This window comes from Lipotes vexillifer, unplaced genomic scaffold (assembly GCF_000442215.2).
Source record: "Lipotes vexillifer unplaced genomic scaffold, Lipotes_vexillifer_v1.1 scaffold31, whole genome shotgun sequence".
Taxonomy (NCBI): domain Eukaryota; kingdom Metazoa; phylum Chordata; class Mammalia; order Artiodactyla; family Lipotidae; genus Lipotes; species Lipotes vexillifer.
In genome coordinates, this window is record NW_006792454.1 from 3,398,212 (window position 1) to 3,421,093 (window position 22,882).

The following is a 22,882-nucleotide window of genomic DNA, read 5'->3' on the forward strand; positions in this document are numbered from 1 at the left end:
TTCCCTGCATCGGCAGGCGGACTCTCAACCACTGCGCCATCAGGGAAGCCCCCTAGAAGTTTTTGAGTGTTGGGTTAGCTCTTTCAACCATGATCTTCGCTGTAGGGTTATCTGGTGGATATTTGAAAGAGATAGATAAAATCCTACCTTCCCCAAATAACTTAAGAAGATGTAGGAAGTAGAAAACTTGATTGAGTCACTGTTAAAATTCCAGGCTCATACCGCGTCACCAATGAACAGAAAGAAACATTCAAGGAGCAAATAGTTTCAGTCTTACATGAACTCTGCCAAGGAATGAAAAGAAAACTTGATAACATACCAAACTAATAATCTTGATACTAAACTGGCAAGGATACAAGGAAAGATAATTATAGCCAATCTCACTCATGAATATAGATGCAAAAATATTATACAGATTTTTAGCCAACTGAATGTAGCAAAACGGAAAAAAGATATAATCTAAAAAGCCTTTATACAAGAAATGCCAAGTAAGTCTAACACTAGAAAACCAATTAAGGTAATTTTAATTAATGTAATCTGTTAACTTTATTATGTAATATAAGTTTCTTGGGTATGTGAATAGAATTCCTAAAAACTACACTACACTGAGGAAAACAGTTTTTCTAGTAAAAACTATGTAGGTGTGTTTATATCCATATCTAATAATGTATAATAATTATCACATAATATTAGTGACTACTTGACCTCTGCATTAAAACTGTGATTTTTATGTCAGAATTTCATCTACATCTTGGAAGACTTATTTGAAAGCTGTTTGTTAAGTAATATTTAATATAAGTCAAGTATCACAAAGTAAAAGCCCTAGCTGATCGGCCATTCATTTTCCAGTTCTTTTTTATGGGATTAAATTCAAACTCACATGAAACGATGGGCATACATTAGTGTAGTATTTGGAATGATTGTTTTCTTTCTATACTATTTATCAATAGAATGGGAATCCCAAGTCATCTTTTCTTATAAATAAATCTTGTGAGACTTCCTGAATACTTTAATTTCTTTTACTTGATTTAATAAATATTGTTTGAGATAATTGCCATCAACTAGGAGATAAGTATTTTTGGTTATAGACTTTGTTTTTATTTCAAATTATTTGTGTTACTTTGTGATTGGCCTTGTAAATTGCTATTTATTCATTTTAATGTGTACACAGTAGTCTAAGTGAATGGTTGAAAGTTGGAGATTATGTATTTGTAAATCAAGAAGGCATGTACTTTAACAGTGGATTTGAATTAATACTATTGATTGCTTGAAGGAGGAAGTCCTATCATATAGAATAATAGTGGTATCTTATACTTGTGTAGTGTTTAATGGTCTTAAACGTGCTTTTGTATATGAAGGTACTCTTATGATGTAATTATATTACATAAGGCTGTTCATCATACCATTTGCTTCTGAATCCAGAGTGTTATGATAAAAACGGTGAGTGCTATCTGTTGCTTGTAGGCAATGTTGGCACACTCGTGCTATGCTACGTAGCTTTTGTTCTTATCTATGATAGTTTAAAGATTGAAAACATGTAAGTTGATGAACTTCTATTAAGGAGTTTCCATTACCTGCAGAAAATAATTCTTAAGAGTTCATGTGTACTTGGCTATAGAGTAGTAATTATAAATGAGGGGATGTGGAGAGAAGGAATTAAAGTAAATTTTGTTCTTCAGCCTTTGACTGTGGACTATACTGCTGGTTACTTTCCAGACTGGAATCTTTTATAGAGAATTATATTTGGTGCTTGCAACATTCTCACTCAGATTCTGATGACACCTTTTGAGTGGCTAGGAATACCTGGATGCATGTATAAATATATGTTTGTATCTTCCTGAGTAAGATTATGCTGGTGAGGGGAAGGTGGGAAAAAGGGCTTTGTCAAAGACCTTAAGTAGGAAAGATGAATCTTGATTAGCTACTGTGGAAAATATCTTTGATATGTGTGTTAACTTTATATTTGAACTTCCATAAAATTCAACTCTGATTTCTGAGTTTAGTTGGAAAAGAAGATCGAGAGATTTAAGTAGAACTACCTGATGTTATTTTTCTTTCAGTAGTATAGCAAAGATTTAAAAACTTGAACACTGAAGAGAAAATGAAATACAGCCATCTAGTGGCTGCAACTTAAAAAGCTCTAAGCATAGTTAAAGTACCGTGAGCTCACATAAAAATCTCTCAAGGGCCATTATTAGGCATTCAAGCTAATCATTCCTTATCACACAAAGGAGCAATACACATTTGTATTACTAAACATTTTAGTCAAATTTTAATGAGAAGGGAAAGCCTAATATATGTCAGTTGAACTGTAACATTATGTAAATACCCTCAGAGATCAGTTGAACTAGAGTAAAATTATAGTAAGCTATCTACATTTTCAGTTGTAATATGTATTAATCAGATTTAAAAAAAATCTTTATTGGAGTATAATTGCTTTACAATGTTGTGTTTCTGCTGTATAACAAAGTGAATCAGCTATATGTATACATATATCCCCATATCCCCTCCCTCTAGCATCTCCCTCCCACCCTCCCTATCCCACCCTTCTAGGGGGTCACCAAGCACCTAGCTGATCTCTCTGTGCTATGCAGCTGCTTCCCACTAGCTATTTTACATTTGGTAGTGTATATATGTCCATGCCACTCTCTCACTTCGTCCCAGCTTACCCATGCCCCTCCCCGTGTCCTCAAGTCCATTCTGTATATCTGCATCTTTATTTCTGTCCTGCCCTAGGTTTATCAGAACCATTTTTTTTTCTTAGATTCCATAGATATCTGTCAGCATACAGTATTTGTTTTTCTCTTTCTGACATACTTCACTCTGTTTGACGGACTCTAGGTCCATCCAACTCACTACAAATAACTCAATTTCATTTCTTTTTATGGCTGAGTAATATTCCATTGTATATATGTGCCACATCTTCTTTATCCATTCATCTGTTGATGGACACTTAGGTTACTTCCATGTCCTGGCTACTGTAAATAGAGCTACAATGAACACTGGGGTGCATGTCTCTTTTTGAATTATGGTTTTCTCAGGGTATATGCCCAATAGTGGGATTGCTGGGTCCTATGGTAGTTCTACTTTGAGTTTTTTAAGAAACCTCCATACTGTTCTCCTTAGTGGCTGAATCAGCTTACATTCCCACCAACAGTGCAAGAGGGTTCCTTTTTCTCCAACCCCCTCCAGCATTTATTGTTCGTAGATTTTCTGGTGATGGCTCTTCTGACCGGTGTGAGGTGATACCTCAATGTAGTTTTGATTTGCATTTCTCTAATGATTAGTGATGTTGAGCATCCTTTCATGTGTTTGTTGGCAACCTGTATATCTTGTTTGGAGAAATGTCTATTTAGGTCTTCTGCCCAGTTTTTGATTAGGTTGTTCGTCTTTTTTTATGATATTGAGCTGCATGAGCTGCTTGTATATTTTGGAGATTAATCCTTTGTCAGTTGCTTCATTTGCAAATATTTCCTCCCATTCTGAGGGTTTTTTCATCTTTTTTTTTAACATCTTTATTGGAGTATAATTGCTTTACAATGGTGTATTAGTTCCTGCTTTATAACAAAGTGAATCAGTTATACATATACATATGTTTCCATATCTCTTCCCTCTTGCGTCTCCCTCCCTCCCACCCTCCCTATCCCACCCATCTAGGTGGTCACAAAGCACCGAGCTGATCTCCCTGTGCTATGCGGCTGCTTCCCACTAGCTATCTATTTTACGTTTGATAGTGTATATATGTCCATGCCACTCTCTCACTTTATCACAGCTTACCCTTCCCCCTCCCCATATCCTCAAGTCCATTCTCTGGTAGGTCTGTGTCTTTGTTCTCATCTTACCCCTAGGTTCTTCATGACATTTTTTTTTCTTAAATTTCATATATATGTGTTAGCATACAGTATTAGTCTTTCCCTTTCTGACTTACTTCACTCTGTATGACAGACTCTAGGTCCATCCACTTCACTAAAAAAACCTCAATTTCGTTTCTTTTTATGGCTGAGTAATATTCCATTGTATATATGTGCCACATCTTCTTTATCCATTCATCCGATGATGGACACTTAGGTTGATTCCATCTCCTGGCTATTGCAAATAGAGCTGCAGTGAACATTTTGGTACATGACTCTTTTTGAATTATGATTTTCTCAGGGTATATGCCCAGTAGTGGGATTGCTGGGTCATATGGTAGTTCTATTTGTAGTTTTTTAAGGAACCTCCATACTGTTCTCCATAGTGGCTGTACCAATTCACATTCCCACCAGCAGTGCAAGAGTGTTCCCTTTTCTCCACACCCTCTCCAGCATTTATTGTTTCTAGATTTTTTGATGATGGCCATTCTGACTGGTGTGAGATGATATCTCATTGTAGTTTTGATTTGCATTTCTCTAATGATTAATGATGTTGAGCATTCTTTCATGTGTTTGTTGGAAATCTGTATATCTTTGGAGAAATGTCTGTTTAGGTCTTCTGCCCATTTTTGGATTAGATTTTTTTTTGTTATTGAGCTGCATGAGCTGCTTGTAAATTTTGGAGATTAATCCTTTGTCAGTTGCTTCATTTGCAAATATTTTCTCCCATTCTGAGGGTTGTCTTTTGGCCTTGTTTATGGTTTCCTTTGCTGTGCAAAAGCTTTGAAGTTTCATTAGGTCCCATTTGTTTCTTTTTGTATTTATTTCCATTTCTCTAGGAGGTGGGTCAAAAAGGAACTTGCTGTGATTTATGTCATAGAGTGTTCTGCCTATGTTTTCCTCTAAGGGTTTTATAGTGTCTGGCCTTACATTTAGGTCTTTAATCCATTTTGAGTTTATTTTTGTGTATGGTGTTAGGGAGTGTTCTAATTTCATTCTTTCACATGCAGCTGTCCAGTTTTCCCAGCACCGCTTATTGAAGAGGCTGTCTTTTCTCCATTATATAGTTTTGCCTCCTTTATCAAAATTAAGGTGACCATATGTGCATGGGTTTATCTCTGGGCATTCTATCCTGTTCCATTGATCTATGTTTCTGCTTTTGTGCCAGTACCATACTGTCTTGATTACTGTAGCTTTGTAGTATAGCCTGAAGTCAGGGAGCCTGATTCCTCCAGTTCTGTTCTTCCTTCTCAGGATTCCTTTGGCTATTCGGGGTCTTTTGTGTTTCCATACAAATTTTGAAATTTTTTGTTCTAGTTCTGTGAAAAATGCCATTGGTAGTTTGATAGGGATTGCACTGAATCTGTAGATTGCTTTGGGTAGTATAGTCATTTTCACAATGTTGATTCTTCCAATCCAGGAACATGGTATATCTCTCCATCTGTTTGTATCATGTTTAATTTCTTTCATCAGTGTCTTATAGTTTTCTGCATACAGGTTTTTTGTCTCCTTAGGTAGGTTTATTCCTAGGTATTTTTTTCTTTTTGTTGCAATGGTAAATGGGAGTGTTTCCTTAATTTCTCTTTCAGATTTTTCATCATTAGTTTATAGGAATGCAAGAGATTTGTGTGCATTAATTTTGTATCCTGCTACTCTACCAAATTTGCTGGTTAGCTCTAGTACTTTTCTGGTAGCATCTTTAGGATTCTGTATGTATAGTATCATGCCATCTGCAAACAGTGACAGTTTTACTTCTTCTTTTCCAACTTGGCTTCCTGTTATTTCTTTTTCTTCTCTGATTGCTGTGGCTAAAACTTGCAAAACTATGTTGAATAAGAGTGGTGAGAGTGGGCAACCGTGTCTTATTCCTGATCTTAGAGGAAATGCTTTCAGTTTTTCACCATTGAGGATGGTGTTGGCTATGGGTTTGTCATATATGGCCTTTGTTATGTTGAGGTAGGTTCCCTCTATGCCTACTTTCTGGAGAGTTTTTATCATAAATAGGAGTTGAATTTTGTCAAAAGCTTTTTCTGCATCTACTGAGATTATCATATGGTTTTTCTCCTTCAGTTTGTTAATATGGTGTATCACATTGAATGATTTGCATCTATTGAAGAATCCTTGCATTCCTGGGATAATCCCCACTTGATCATGGTGTATGATCCTTTTAATGTGCTGTTGGATTCTATTTCCTGGTATTTTGCTCAGGATTTTTGCATCTATGTTCATCAGTGTTACTGGCCTGTAGTTTTCTCTTTTCTTGACATCTTTGTTTGGTTTTGGTATCAGGGTGCTGGTGGCTTCGTAGATGAGTTTGGGAGTGCTCCTCCCTCTGCTATATTTTGGAAGAGTTTGAGAAGGATGGGTGTTAGCTCTTCTCTAAATGTTTGATAGAATTCACCTGTGAAGCCATCTGGTCCTGGACTTTTGTTTGTTGGAAGATTTTTAATCACAGTTTCAATTTCAGTGCTTGTGATTGGTCTGTTTATATTTTCTATTTCTTCCTGGTTCAATCTCGGAAGGTTGTGCCTTTCTAAGAATTTGTGCACTTCTTCCAGGTTTTCCATTTTATTGGCATAGAGTTGCTTGTAGTAACCTCTCATGATTCTTTGTATTTCTGCAGTGTCAGTTGTTACTTCTCCTTCTTCGTTTCTTTTTTTTTTCCTATTTTTAAAAAATTATTATTTTATTTTATTTTATTTTTGGCTGTGTTGGGTCTTTATTTCTGTGCGAGGGCTTTTTCTCGTTGCTGCAAGTGGGGGCCCCTCTTCATCGCGGTGCATGGGCCTCTCACTGTTGCGGAGCACAGGCTGCAGACACGCAGGCTCAGTAGTTGTGGCTCATGGGCCCAGTTGCTCCGTGGCATGTGGGATCTTCCCAGACCAGGGCTCGAACCCGTGTCCCCTGCATTGGCAGGTAGATTCTCAACCACTGCACCACCAGGGAAGCCCTCCTTCTTCATTTCTAATCCTGTTCATTTGAGTGTTCTCCCTTTTTTTCTTGATGAGTCTGGCTAATGGTTTTTCAATTTTGTTTATCTTCTCAACGAACGAGCTTTTAGTTTTATTGATCTTTGCTATTGTTTTTTTTCATTTCTTTTTCATTTATTTCTGATCTTTATGATTTCTTTCCTTCTGCTAACTTTGGGGTTTTTTGTTCTTCTTTCTCTAATATCTTTAGGTGTAAGGTTAGGTTGTTTATTTGAGGTTTTTCTTGTTGCTTGAGGTAGGATTGTATTGCTATACACTTCCCTCTTAAAACTGTTTTGCTGCATCCCATAGGCTTTCGGTCATCATGTTTTCATTGTCATTTGTGTCTAGGTATTTTTTGATTTCCTCTTTGATTTCTTCAGTGATATCTTGGTTTTTTAGGAGCATAGTTTTTAGCCTCCATGTCTTTGTAGTTTTTACAGTTATTTTTTCCCGCAATTGATATTTAGTCTCATAGCTGTGTGGTCAGAAAAGATACTTGATATGCTTTCAGTTTTCTCAAATTTACCAAGTCTTGATTTGTCACCCAGGTTATGGTCTATCCCGGAGAATTACCATGAGCACTTGAGAAGAAAGTGTATTCTGTTGTTTTGGATGGAATGTTCTATAAATATCAGTTAAGTCCATCTTGTGTAATGTGTCATTTAAAGCTTGTGTTTCCTTATTTATTTTCATTTCGGATGATCTGTCCATTGGTGAAAGTGGGGTGTTAAAGTCCCCTACTATTCTTGTGTTACTGTCTATTTCCCCTTTTATAGCTGTTAGCATTTGCCTTATGTATTGAGGTGCTCCTATGTTGGGGGCATAAATGTTTACAATTGTTTTATCTTTTTCTTGGATTGATTCCTTGATCATTATGTAGTGTCCTTCTTTGTCTCTTGTAATAGTCTTTATTTTAAAGTCTATTTTGTCTGATAAGAGAACTGCTACTCCAGCTTTCTTTCTTTCTTTTTTTTTAAAAAATGTATATATTTATTTATTTATTTTTGGCTGTGCTGGGTTTTCATTTCTGTGTGAGGGCTTTCTCCAGTTGAGGTGAGCGGGGGCCACTCTTCATCGCAGTGTGCGGGCCTCTCACTGTTGCAGCCTCTCCTGTTGCGGAGCACAGGCTCCAGACGCGCAGGCTCAGTAGTTGTGGCTCATGGGCCTAGTTGCTCCGCGGCATGTGGAATCTTCCCAGATCGGGGCTCGAACCCATGTCCCCTGCATTGGCAGGCAGATTCCCAACCACTGTGTCACCAGGGAAGCCCCTCCAACTTTCTTTTGATTTCCATTTGCATGAAATATCTTTTTCCACCCCCTCACTTTCAGTCTGTCTGTGTCCCTAGGTCTGAAGTGGGTCTCTTGTAGACAGCATGTATACAGGTCTTGTTTGTATCCATTCAGCCAGTCTGTGTCTTTTGGTTGGAGCAGTTAATCCATTTACCTTTAAGGTAATTATCAATATGTATGTTCCTATTACCATTTTCTTAATTGTTTTGGGTTTGTTTTTGTAGGTCTTTTCCTTCTCTTGTGTTTCCTGCCTAGAGAAGTTCCCTTTGCATTTGTTTTGAAGCTGGTTTGGTGGTGCTGAATTCTCTTAACTTTTACCTGTTGGTAAAGGTTTTAATTTCTCCATTGAATCTGAATGAGATCCTTGCTGGGTAGAGTAATCTTGGTTGTAGGTTTTTCCCTTTCATCACTTTAAATATGTCCTGCCACTCCCTTCTGACTTGCAGAGTTTCTGCTGAAATATCAGCTGTTAACCTTTTGGGGATAACCATTGTATGTTACTTTTCCCTTGCTGCTTTTAATATTTTTTCTATGTATTTAATTTTTGATAGTTTGATTACTATGTGTCTTGACGTGTTTTTCCTGGGATTTTTGTTGTATGGGACTCTCTGCACTTGCTGGACCTGATTGACTATTTCCTTTACCATGTAAGGGAAGTTTTCAAGTATAATCTCTTCAAATATTTTCTAAGTCCCTTTCTTTTTCTCTTCTTCCTCTGGGATCCCTGTAATTCGAATGTTGGTATGTTTAATGTTGCCCCAGAGCTCTCTGAGACTGTCCTCAGTTCTTTTCATTTTTTTCCTTTATTCTGCTCTGTGGTAGTTATTTCCACCATTTTATCTTCCAGGTCACTTATCCATTCTTCTGCCTCAGTTATTCTGCTCCTGCTTCCTTCTAGATAATTTTTAATTTATTGTGTTATTTATCTTTCTTTGTTTGCTCTTTAGTTCTTCTAGGTCCTTGTTAAATGTTTCTTCTGTTTTCTCCAATCTATTTCCAAGATTTTGTATCATCTTTACTACCATTACTCTGAATTCTATTTCAGGTAGACTGCCTATTTCCTCTTCATTTGTTTGGTCTGGTGTTTTTTTTACCTTGCTTCTTCATCTGCTGCATATTTCTCTGTTTTTTTATTTTGTTTACTTGCTGTGTTTGGGGTCTCCTTTTCGCAGGCTGCTGACTCATAGTTCCCTTGTTTTTGGTGTCTGTCCCCAGTGGATGAGGTTGGTTGAGTTGCTTGTGTAGGCTTCCTGGTGGAGGGGACTGGTGCCTGTGTTCTGGTGGGTGGGGCGGGATCTTCTTTCTGGTGGGCAGGGCCGCATCTGGTGGTGTGTTTTGGGGTGTCTGTGACCTTATTATGATTTTAGGCAGCCTCTCTGCTAATGGGTGGGGTTGTGTTCCTGTCTTGCTAGTTGTGTGGCATGGGGAGTCCAGCACTGGAGCTTGCTTGCTGTTGGGTGGAGCTGTGTCTTAGTGTTTAGACTGAGATCTCTGGGAGAGCTGTAATCAATTTATATTACGTGGGGCTGGGAGGTCTGTGGTGATCCAGTGTCCTGAACTCGGCTCTCCCACCTCGGAGGCTCAGGCCTGACACCAGGCTGGAGTGCCACGACCCTGTCAGCCACACGGCTCAGAAGAAAAGGGAGAAAAAAAGAAAGAAAGAAAGAAAATTAACATAAAAAGAAAAATAATAAAAAAAGAAGATAGCAACCAAACCAATAAACAAATCCACCAATGATAACAAGTACTAAAAACTAAACTAAGATAGACATGAAAATCAGTAACAAATCAGTCACAGACAGCAAACCCCAAGTCTATAGTTGCTCTCAAAATCCGCTGCCTCAATTTTGGGACAATTCGTCTATTTAGGTCTTCCACAGATTCAGGGTATATCACGTTGATTGTGGAGATTTAATCCACTGCTCCTGAGGCTGCATGGAGAAACTTCCCTTTCTCTTCTTTGTCCGCAGAGCTCCTGGGGTTCTGCTTTGGCACCACCTCTGCGTGTAGGTCTCCGTCAGTCATCTTTTCCCCACCCAGACAGGAGGGGGTTTAAGCAGCAGCTCATTAGGGGGCTCTGGCTCACTCAAGCCGTGGGGAGGGAGGGGACAGTAGTCAGAATTGGAATGTGGGGCGAGCCTGTGGTGGCAGAAGCCAGCACGACATTGCAACAGCCTGAGGTGTGCTGTGTGTTCTCCTGGGGAAGTTGTCCCTGGATCACGGGACCCTGGCAGTGGCGGTCTGCATAGCCTCCATGGGTGGGTTGTGTGTGTGTGGATAGTGACCTGTGCTTGCATACAGCATTCTTCATGGCTGCGTTAGCGTTTCATGCCCATCTCTGGGGTCCGAGCTGATAGCCATGGCTCATGCCTGTCTCTGGAGCTTGTTTAGGCAGTGCTCTGCCTCCTGTGGGCAAATGGGGATGAATCCCCTCTCCTTGCGTACCCCGAAACAAGGGTCTCTTGCCTCTTCGGCAGGTCCAGACTTTTTCCCAGACTCCCTCCTGGCTAGCTGTGGTGCACTAGCACCCTCAGGCTGTCTTCATGCAGCCAACCCCAGTCCTCTCCCTGGGATCTGACCTCCGAAGCCCAAGCCTCAGCTCCCAGCCCCCACCCGCCCGACAGGTGAGCCAGTAGGCCTCTCAGGCTGGTGATTGCTTGTCAGCACCGATCCTCTGTGCGGGAATCTCTCCGCTTTGCCCTCTGCACCCCTGTTGCTGTGCTCTCCTCCGCGGCTCCGAAGTTCCCCCCACACCCCACCATCTCCGCCCGCGAAGGGGCTTCCTGGTGTGTGGAAACTTTTCCTCCTTCTCAGCTCCCGCCCTGAGGTGCAGGTCCTGTCCCTATCCTTTTGTCTCTGTATTTTCTTTATTCTCTTGCCCTACCCAGGTACGTGGGGGTTTTCTTGCCTTTTGGGAGGTCTGAGGTCTTCTGCCAGCGTTCAGTAGGTGTTCTGTAGTTGTTCCACATGTAGATGTTTTTTTTCCTTTTTATTAATTTATTTTATTTATTTATTTTTGGCTGCACTGGGTCTTCATTGTGCGCATGGGCTTTCTCTAGTTGCGGTGAGCGGGGGCCACTACTCGTTGCTTTGCGCAGGCTTCTTATTGTGGTGGCTTCTCTTGTTGCAGAGCACGGGCTCTAGGCGCATGGGTTTCAGTAGTTGTGGCGTGCAGTCTAACTAGTAGTGGCACGTGAGCTCTAGAGCACAGGCTCAGTAGCTGTGGCGCACGGGCATAGTTGCTTCGCGGCATGTGGGATCTTCCTGGACCCAGGCTCAAACCCATGTCCCCTGCATTGGCAGGCGGATTGCCAACCACTGCACCATCAGGGAAGCCCTAGGTGTATTTTTGATGTATTTGTGGGGAGGAAGGTGGTCTTCACGTCTTACTCCTCCACCATCTTGAAGGTCCTTCCCTTATTCAGATTTTTTAAGTTGTAAAACTCCAGTAGCACTTTTTAAACACATGTATATTCTGAAACATTGCTAGAGAATATCTTGGCCTGTCTTGCTTATATAAATTAACCTATTATTATGGTTGAAGTACAGGTTTAGTTGCTTACTGTATTTTATAGAATAAATTTTAGTCATTCTTGGCTTATAAACTTTATTGATACAAAAATGAACTATTTTCTAGGAGCAAGATAATGCTTTACAAAATATGCAGGAGAAAGTAGAAAAATTAGAAGCCGAACACATGGAGTGCTCTGACCTTTTACGTCGACAGACAAGTGAATTCGAATTTAGCGCTCAACGAGAGGAACGTCTTAGAAAAGAGTTTGAGGTATATTTTCTCATTCTTTTATAGCACATATATGATGGCTAGTTAGTAATTTGAGGACAGAGTTTTACTCTGTAATAAAATATAAGTTTTTGACATTTATATATATTGAATATTGGCTTCCTTGAAAACTTTTGTATTTGAGTAAATTATATTTTGCTCCTAATTAGAAAAACGATTCATTTTTAATAATTAATTGTCCTGGAATATTTGGAAAGTTTGAAGTTAATTGTTTATGTTACAAGTTTGAGGAAGCAACACAAGAAAAGATATTAAATTCTAATTTTATAGTTTGAATGCTGTGTACTAGCTGCATAGTTTTGTGGAGTGCTTTTCAGGTTAGACTTTATTTATTTTTATTTTTTTATAAATTTATTTTTATTTATATCACTTATTTTTGGCTATGTTGGGTCTTCATTGCTGCATGCGGGCTTTCTCTAGTTGTGGCGAGAGAGGGCTACTCTTCGTTGTGTTGCACGGGCTTCTCATTGTGGTGGCTTCTCTTGTTGTGGAGTACAGGCTCTGGGCACGTGAGCTTCAGTAGTTGTGGCACGCGGGCTCAGTAGTTGTGGCTCGCGAGCTCTAGAGTGCAGGCTCAGTAGTTGTGGTGCATGGGCTTATTAGTTGCTCTGCAGCAAGTGGGATCTTCCTGGGCCAGGGCTTGAACCTGTGTCCCCTGCATTGGCAGGCAGATTCTTAACCACTGTGCCACGAGGGAAGTCCCCAGGTTAGACTTTAGATGGGAAAGGAGCATTAATTTACAAATGAAAAAATATGATTTTTGTGAGTAAATGATACTGATAACCACTTTAATCTTGAGAGATAGATAATTTATTTGTTAATTTTTTTAAAAAAATTTCTTTTGCTTTGTGGGAAATTAAGTATTTCAATAGATAAAGAAGTTTGTCTTAAACATAATTCATAATTCTTATAAGGTAAATAAACATTTATAAAGAGTATTTAATGGTAAAATGCTGGAGGTACTCTCATTAAACTCACTTCTGTCAGTTAACACTGTGCTGAGAATTTTAGCCAAAGAAATATATAAAAGCAAGAACAGTGATAAAAAAATTATAATTTTTGGAAAGAAGGGGGGTGTGATTCTGATTTTTTTTCAGATGGTGTGCTAATAACCCTAAATGGTCAAGAAAATCATCTTTGAAATTATTACACTCGTAAGAACATTCAATAAGGAGGTCAAGAAGAAAATAATATATAGCAATTATGTTTACACTCTAATATACCAGTAATAATCAGAGAATAAGATACTAAAAAAGTTTTTGTCACCATAGTGACAAAAACAGGAATACATTTAACAACAAATACATTAAAAATTATGAAATTTAACTGAGAGTCTTAAAAGAAAATGGTGAGACATTTTGGGAACCCCTAACAGTATAAAGTTATGAATCCTCCCTAGATTATATTATGGGTTAAAGCAGTTCCAATCAAAGATTGAGTGGGATTATCTTGGGAAGACAGATTCCAAAGTTCATCCATATGAGGATCTATAAAACATTTTGGTAAGAGTAATGAGTGGGCACTTACTATACCAGAAGTTAGTACAGATTATAAAACTTCAGTAATATATCAATTGTGTTTTTTTGGTTGTATGCAACAGAAACCGACTTTGGTTAACATAAATAGGGAATTCAGTGGAATAATATGGGAATCATCTCCACAGAATCCCAAGGAATGTTGGGGAATCAGCTTAGAAATCATATGAGTCCCAGAGCATCTCCAGAGTTCTTGGTAGCAGAAATGATGGATGAAGCTGAGGTGAATTGGTACCGATAGTTTTTATTCTTTTTGTAACTTTGTTCAGGTCTAATCTGGAAGAGAACATTTGATTGAAAGAGGTAATTTGCCCCAAGTAAATTCCTCTAATCATGCTAAAATTAAAGCCCCCCAAATAAATTCTTATATAGAAATTAGGGTGCTGGTAAAAAAAGAAGGGGAAAGATTGTTGAGTGGCCAAAAAGTACAATACCTCTAAGACCAGACTTTCAATGTCAGAATTGAAAGGTCAGTAGTAGACTTGTAGAGTATATCATTTTAAATCAGTAAGGATAGGAAAAATTATTCAGTGAATCGTGTTGAAATGATTGGTTAACTATTTGGGACAAAATAAAATTAGATTCCTATCTTACATTATATTCTAAAATAAATTCCAGTTGGATTAAAAAGAGTGAAATATTAAAAACAATGATAAAATAAGAAGAAAATGTAGTTTAATTTTTTCTGCTCTCTGAGTCATTATGACTTACTGCTAATCATAAAAACCAAGGAACAAAACATTTAGGAATGGACTTATAGCTTTGACTAGGAAAGATTAAAGTCATATGTAAGTAAAATCCCCACTTCAAATAAAAGGACAACCAAATGAGAAAAATATTTACAGCAAAGGGTGAATATATTTCTCTCTAAATCCCCTACTGTTTGATAAGAGAAAGGAGAAGGTTTTTATGAAAAAATCTACCAAGTAAATCAAAGAAGATATGAAAGAATAATTTCAGATGGATAACAAACATAGGAAAAATGCTCCACCTCACCATAATGTAAGAAAGACAGTAACACTCAAAATAATAAGATTAAAGAAACTGATAGTACCCAGCAGTGGGGAGGGTGGTGTTAAAAATTCTTGTACCATGATGGTGGGTGTGTAAATTTTTAAAACCTTGAAGGAATTCTGTTTGGCTGCTTTATAGAGTCTGTTCTTAGAAAATTATCATGTTCTTCTGGGACTCTCTCCTGTTCCATCTCCTCATTGCTTTCTAGGTATATTTTTTTAAATCAATAAAGTATTAAGGTAGATAGAATTTGGCTGAATATAGAATTTTAGGATGGAATTCTTTCTTTCAGAATTTAAAGGCCTTGCCTCCCTCGTTCCCAGTCTCTTCCGTCGCTGTTGAGAGGCCTGATGTTATTCTTGTTTGTGTTCCCTTGTGGTGACCCTTTTCTCACTCTTCCTTTCTGAAAGTTTTCCTGTTTCTCTAATTTTTTTTTTTTTTTGTGGTGCTCGGGCCTTTCACTGTTGTGGCCTCTCCCGTTGCGGAGCACAGGCTCTGGACGTGCAGGCTCAGCGGCCATGGCTCACGGGCCCAGCCACTCCATGGCATGTGGGATCTTCCCAGACCGGGGCATGAACCCGTGTCCCCTGCATCGGCAGGTGGACTCTCAACCACTGTGCCACCAGGGAAGCCCTTGTTTCTCTATTTTTTTTAAGACTTTTTTTCTTCCAGTTAGTGAGATATAATCGACATACAGCGCTGTATAAGCTTAAGGTATAGAGCATAATTATTGATTTACATACCTCATGCAGTGATTATGAAAATAAGTTTGGTGAACATCTATCATCTCATATAGATAAAAAATTAAAGAAACAGTAAAAAACATTTTTTTCTTATGATGAGAACTCTTAGGAATGACTCTTAGCGACTTTCATATGTAACATACAGCAGTATTAATTATATATAACATGTTGTACATTACATCCCTAGTACTTATTTATCTTATAAGTGGAAGTTTGTACCTTTCACTGCCTTCATCCAGTCACGCCTCCCTTCACCCCCCTGCCTCTGGTAACCATAAATCTGATCTCTTTTTCTATGAGGTTGATTGTTTTTGAAGTATAATTGACCTACAACACTATGTGAGTTCCTGTTACACAACATAGTGATTTGATATTTCTATACATTTCAAAATGATCACCATAAGTCTGGTTATGATTTGTCACCACACAAAAAATATTGCCTAGTTACTGGCTATATTCCCTACCCTATACATTTCATACCTGTGACTCATTTATTTTGCAGCTGAGAGTTTGTACCTCTTAGTCTCCTTCACCTGTATCTTTCTTCCTCTCTCATGCCCTACCCTCTGACAATCACCTGTTTGTTCTCTGTAGCTATAACTGTCTTTGTTTTGTCATGTTTGTTCATTTGTTTTGCATTTTTAGATTCCACATGTAAGTGAAATCATATAGTATTTGTCTTTCTCTGTCTGACTTACTTCACTTAGGTTAATACCCTCTAGGTCCATCCATGTTGTTGCAAATATCAAGATTTCATTCTTTTTATCGATGAGTAATATTGCATTTTATATATATATCTATATATATCTATATATATCTATCTATCTCACATCTTTATCCATTCATCTGTTGGTGGGCACCTAGTTTGCTACCATAGCTTTGCTGTTGTAAATAATGCTGCAGTGAACATAGGGGTGCATATATCTTTTCTAACTAGTGTTTTTGTTTTCTTTGGATAAATACCAAAAAGCGGGATTGCTGGATCATATGGTATTTATATTTTTTTATTTTTCGATTTTTAATTTTTTGAGGACTCTCCATACTATTTCCCATAGTGGTTGTACCAGTTTACATTCTCACCCATTGTGCATGAGGGTTCCTTTTTCTTTTTTTTCACTTTTTTTAAATAGAAAACTTTAAATATTAAAAAAGGTAGACAACATAGTATAATAAACCTAATGGTACCCATAACCAGCTTCAAAACTTATTCATTTATGGGTTATCTTGAATCATTCATACCCCTATTCACTTTCCTTCTTCCCATATTATATTGAAACAAATCCCAGGCATCATATCATTTTAACCATAAATATTTCATTGTGATTTCTAAAAAATAAGGGGCCTTTTATTTAGAACCACATTATCAATATCAAACTTAAATTAACAGTAATTACTTAATATAATCAAATATCCAGATATTATTTAAATTTCATATTGCTACATATATGGCATAAAAATGTATGTATGATTACAGTTTGTTTGAATCAGAATCCCTAGTAGGTCTACACATTATAATTGGTTGATGTCTCTTAAGTCTCTCAATCTATAGGTTCTCCATCTATAGCTTTCTTTTTCCCTTGTATTTGTGAAGACACCAAGCTATTTCTGCTATACAGTTCTCACTAACTATAAAATTTCAGAACATCAAAGGTAAACAATGGGGCTTCCCTGGTGGCGCAGTGGTTGAGAGTCCGCCTGCCAATGCAGGGGACACGGGTTCGTGCCCCGGTCCGGGAAGATCCCACATGCCGCGGAGCAGCTGGGCCCGTGAGCCATGGCCGCTGAGCCTGTGCGTCCGGAGCCTGTGCTCCGCAACGGGAGAGGCCACAACAGTGAGAGGCCCGTGTACCCCGCCCCCCCCCAAAAAAAAGGATAAACAATGATTCTTAGTATAGATTTTTTTGTGTTCAATGTGCAGGACATTTGGTGGCCATTTTAGTTAGGAGACTCATGGTCTTTATTTTGTGTAATTCTCTTGTGTTATTTCTTCATAATTTCCTGCTCAGGGTTTTTTTATTCTCTCTCTTGGGTTTTTAATTGTTCAGTTGGTAGACCAACTGGGTTGATGTTTCGCTTTTCTTACCTTTTGTTGTCTTTCTCTTTGTATTTTTGTTGTTGTTGCTTTGTGGGAGATTTACTTGACTTTTCTAATCTTCTAATTGAATATTTTATGTTTTCTTTTTAGTTTCTGAGGGCTCTTGTTCTCTGTACCATTTTTATAGCATCCTATCCTATATTATGAATACTGTATTCATTTGTTTATTCAGAAAACCTCGAGAGTGTCAGGCACACTTTTGGGTGTTTGAGGCATAGCAGTGAACAAAACAAAGCCTCTTCCCTCTTGAAATTGACACTCTTGTCAGGGAGAATCACACATGAAATGAAATAGAATTTGATAAGCCCTATGGAGAGGAATAAAGGAGACGAGGGGAGTAATAAAGGAATGGTTACCTTCTTGTGTTAGTGGTCAAGGAAGGCTGACTTGATAAGATGGCATTTGAGCAGAGACCTGAAGGAAGAAAGGGATTGAGCCATGTGGCTATCTGGAGGAAGAGATTCTAGGTAGAAGGAATAGAAAGTGTAAAGGCCATGAGATGCGAGTGTGCTTGGAAAGTTTGAGGAATAGCAAGTAGGCCATTGTGATTGAAATGGATTGAGCAAGAGAGAGACTAGTAGGGTGTAGAAAGTGGTAGGCAGATGTTATAGAGTCTTGAAGGTCTTTTGGAGTTTATTGTAAGAACTTTGGCTTTCTTTCTGAGATGGAAAGCCATTGAAAGGTTTTAAGCAGAGGAGTGACATGTCCCCTCTAATTCATTTTAAAAGCATCATCCTGTATACTCCTTGAAAGACAGATTGTAAGAGGCCATTTAGGAAACTATTAAAGTAATTAGATGAGGTGCTTTAGACCAAAGTAGTGGTAGAGGAGGTAGTCAGATTTGTATGTGTTTTGGAAGATAGAACCAGTAGGATTTGCAGAGTTATTGGACATGGCTTGTGAGAGAAAAAGAAAGGGAGTAAAAGATAATGCCAAAGATTTTGGCTTGAGCCTTTGAGGGAATAGCACTGTCATTTACTCAACCTGGCCAAGAATGCAAGTGAAGTAAATTCGGGAGAGATGAGGAGTTTGGTTTTAGAGATGTTAAATTTGACATGCCCATTAGACATCCATGTGGAGATGTTGAGTAGGCAGTTGAATGTAAGTGTTGGCCTCAGGGAAACCTTACTGTAGAGTGATGAGATGTGCCAAATATTTCATTGGGAAGTGGTAAAATGTTACAATCCATAGGACTTTTCTCTTTGTTTCTACAAGGAGTGACCTGCTAGTTTCCTCTTTGGTAGTTATTCAATGGAAGAAGGAAATGGAGGAAAAATCTGTGTTTCATACTATTCAGTATACAGAATTTCCCCTGGCTTCAGTCTTGTACACCAACCCCCCTACCCCTGCTCTGCCCACCCCATGTATCTCTGTGTCCAACCTTGGCTTCAGAGTGACATTTTCCAGATAATAAACCTCCAGTTTGTGAGTTTGTGTAGTGGTTGGGGGGGGGTGGGTAGTTGTAGGCTAATTAGGGTGGAGGTGGATGCCTGGAGGTTAAACTCTTCATACTGATGATTTAAAAAAAACCCAAACTTTACTGAGATATAATTTGCATGCTACAAATTCACCCATTTATAGGGTACAATTCAGTGGTTTTTAGTATATTCACAGAGTTGTACAGCTATCACTACGGTCGATTGGAGCATGTTTTCATCACCTCAGTAGGAAACCCCACACCCATTGGCTGTCACTCTCCTCTTTCCCCATTCCTCTCATCCCTAAAAAAACATTAATTTACTTCTGCTTCTATATATTTGCCTGTTCTGAACATTTCATATTAGTGGAATCATGCAATATGTGGTCTTTGGTGATTTTTTTCCACATAGCAGGATGTTTTAAGGATTCATCCATGTTGTATCATGTATCAGCACTTCATTCCTCTTTATTACTAAATAATCTCCCATTGTATTATAGAGCACATTTTGTATATCCATTCATCAGTTGTTAGACATTTATGCTGTTTTCACTTTTTGGCTATCATGAATAATGCCTCCATGAACATTTGTGTACAAGTTTTTGTGTGGACATGTTTTCAGTTCCACCTAGGAGTGGGAATGCTAGGTGACATATCTCTATGTTTAACTTTTTGAGGGGCTGTCAGACTGTTTTGCACAGTGGAGGCACCATTTTACATCCCCAGCAGCAATGCATGAGGGTTCCAGGGTCTTCAGATCCTCACCAACACTTATTATTAGTCTTTCTAATTAGAACCACTTTAGTGGGTGTATAATGGTATCTTGTGGTTTTGCTTTGCATTTCTCTGATGACTGATGATGCTGAATATCATTTCATGTGCTTATTGGCCATTTGTATATCATTGGAGAAATAGTTATTCAGATCCATTATACATTTTTAATGGGTTCTTTGTGCTATATGATTGTCAGATATTTTAATAGGGAAAACAGGGTGTGGAGTGTATAGGAACTGTCAGTAATAATGCCAGATTATGAACTTGAACTTGACAAAGATAAATTACTCATATGCTTACCACACATGGTCTAATTTTATATGAGGTTAGAGAATGAAATCTAAAAGTGAGATTATATTCCAAATAATATTTTTAGCTTATTTATCATTTGTGCTGAGCATTTTTTCAGGCCAGAAAATTCAGGAGTGCATCATCGTATTTTATATCATCATTTTTAATATCATGTGGTTTGTGGATGGCCTATTAGAAAAGGATTAGCATAAAGTTCTGAATATACTTAGAATTTAAAAAGATCATTTAGAAGTCACTTTAGGATGCTATAAAACTCTATGATCATCACTAAAAACATTTTAATTGCCTTATAGGTATGAAGAAGTGCTAGGTAACAGTGATTTTTGTTGATAAGATTCTTGATAAGTCACTTTTGACTCAGTTGAGGTAGTGTCTAATGCCTAAACTTCAGGATTTGTTTTTGGATAACTCAGTATTGATTTATTTTCTTGTAAAATACTTACTTGCCCCAATTTCTTTTTTTTTTAATTGATTAATGTTGTAAATATAAAACTGTTTTAGACTAGTTTTATATTGAGTTTTTTCTTAGCTACCCTGTAAATACTTTTGATAATACCAGGTCTCTGCTTTGGGGGAATTTGAAGCTTTGAGGGTGTCCAGAGGGTCTAGTTTTATTCTATTTATAAGAATTTTCTAAGTGGACAAGTATAGTCCTGTGACTTATCTACAATTCTTCATGTTTAGACACCTTACGAATTTTTGCTTTATATTTAAGTGAATGTATTTTGTATTGGCTCTTTGACCAGATGATGACATAATGAAGGAGAAGTTAAATTCCTAGAGAGCAGTTTATGTAGTTTTACATTCAGTTGAGGAGACATTAAGTACTAGTAATTCTAGGTACTTATAATCATCATTGGTATTTTTAAAAAAGGATTAATATAAAATAAAATAATAATAAAGAGGAAAATTGTTAAAATTTTAATTTAATAGAACACATTATTTAATGTCAGTAATATCAGACTAAAGCAACTAATAGACGTTTAGCCCAATAAATGTTTTAAATTTTAATGAAGCTTCAACAGTTACATTTCATGAAGAGGTGATTTCTTTATGTGCCTGGGCCAAAGAAGTTTATATATATATGTTTGTGTGTGTGTGTGTGTGTGTGTGTGTGTGTGTGTGTGTATAAAAATTTAAAAATATCTGATACGCTATAGACCATTGTGTGGCTTAATCATCTTAACATGGATCAATGTTTTCTTAGATTAAAAAAATAACAAATTCCCAATCCAATTTTCTAAATGTGGTGCTGGATACCAGAGAACCAAGGGAAAAGTGAACTGGAAAAAGAAATATCCGTGGCTTTTATAAACCTCTTTACAACTAGGAGAGGTTTTTTTTTTTTTTTTTTAATCATGGGAAATAAGTTTAACTTAATAAGAAAAGAGAAAAGAGAAGATGCAAACCTAATTCTGAGTGAACTGAAGAATCTCGTGAAGATTACAGTGGAGAGAGAGCAGTCTTTGAAAATAAATTCTGAATTGCTTCTGTCAGTCATATTCTATATTATGGTAACATAAAGAAGGCTAGAATGTAGTTTTTTACTTATACATATACCATACTCAAGTGAAAAAGGAAAAGAAAAATGATTCTCACCTTTTGTATTGTCCGTGAAGCAACCGCATATGAATCATCTTTTTAAAGCCATCATGTGTTTGTAGGAATGATTTTTAAACACCTGTTTGTGTTGATTACCAACTATAAAAGGTAAATAATGAAATCACCTGGGTTATACTATTGTGCTTATAAGTATTATACATTTTTGTATTTATGTTCATAATGGATTTTAAAACTGGAAGTTCATTAAAAATTTTGTTAAATACTGAAGTTTTTACTGCTAGAAAAGGTAAAGATGATTTTAAAGATGCTAAATTAATTTATTACCATGCCAAACATAATTTGTGGCTTGTAAATTCTGTTCCTCAGAGATTCTGACTCTCTAAGATATCTTTTTTGGTAACAAAAAATACTTTGAGATCTTCAGATTAAGAGCTCCAAGTATAGTAACTACTCTTGTTTTCTCCCACACAGTAGGGAATAAGGATTGTAGTTAATTGTCATTAATTGTTGACTCACATTTAATATATTATTTACAACCAGTAAAATATAATACATATACTTACCACTAAAATAACCATTATAGAATTAATCAGTCCCTTTGAATCATCTTTTTGAAGATGGATTATTACTATATTGGTTACTTGTAAGAGTTTTCATTAATGGGAAATATCAGGTGATAAAATCTGGAACAATAGTTAAATAAACAACCACTTCCTATTTATACAGCTATTGATATTCTGGGGTAAACTTTGTACAACTGTTTTGGAAACAGTACTACCTAACACACTACTGAGAAGTCTCTGATTGGTAGGTACTTGTGTGATATTTCCTCCCTTATTTTTCTTGATGTCCATTTTAGTGGGCTAAATTTCATATATCAAGGTTTTTCTGCTTGACTAATCCCTTTAAGTTCATGTATATCCTCTGGGCTGGGCATATTCTAGTTGAGGAGGCAAGAATGTAGTAGGAGCTGTTTTTGCCCAGTGTCTCAGCAAATTCCTTGAACACATATGTTTTCATAATTTTTGTGAAACTTTGGAACAGGCCCATGGAAGCCATGGGAGCAGATGTGGTGTGGAGAACAAATGTGGTCTGGATGTGTTTCGTTAGTTCTGCTTGTGAATTGGAGTTGGCGGCTCATGCACCCTATGTTATGATAAAATAATGTTTTCTGTTACCTTCTTCAAAGAATGAGCACTCACTTTTCTTAAGTGGAGTAGACTATCTAATTGGGCTTATTGTGATTTAGTGAGATACAAATCATAAAATAAAAAAAAATTGGGTACAATGAACACAGAATTTACTGGAATAAAAATCTCTTGGCAGTATATTGCAGTCAGAAAGGACGTGACAGCCAGCTAATAAATGATAAAATATGTGATCATTTTGTGTCACATAAAGAACTCTGATGTTCATAGTATTAGGGAATAGACAGTATACAGTGTAATCCTTGTACTACAGGCAAATTTATATATAGTTAAATTGGCTGGGGGTATATATGAATTTGTGTTGGA

At 37.3% G+C, this 22,882-nt stretch overlaps 1 protein-coding gene across 1 annotated transcript in view; it reads left to right on the top strand.

Annotated features, from left to right (window-relative positions):
* The window catches only part of CCDC171 (coiled-coil domain containing 171), a 349,212-nt gene that overhangs the window by 47,713 nt on the left and 278,617 nt on the right, over window positions 1–22,882 (top strand). The window contains exon 6 of the mRNA XM_007465652.1: window positions 11,751–11,897. Within this exon, the coding sequence (XP_007465714.1) occupies window positions 11,751–11,897 (147 nt within the window). The remainder of the gene's footprint in view (window positions 1–11,750; window positions 11,898–22,882) is intronic.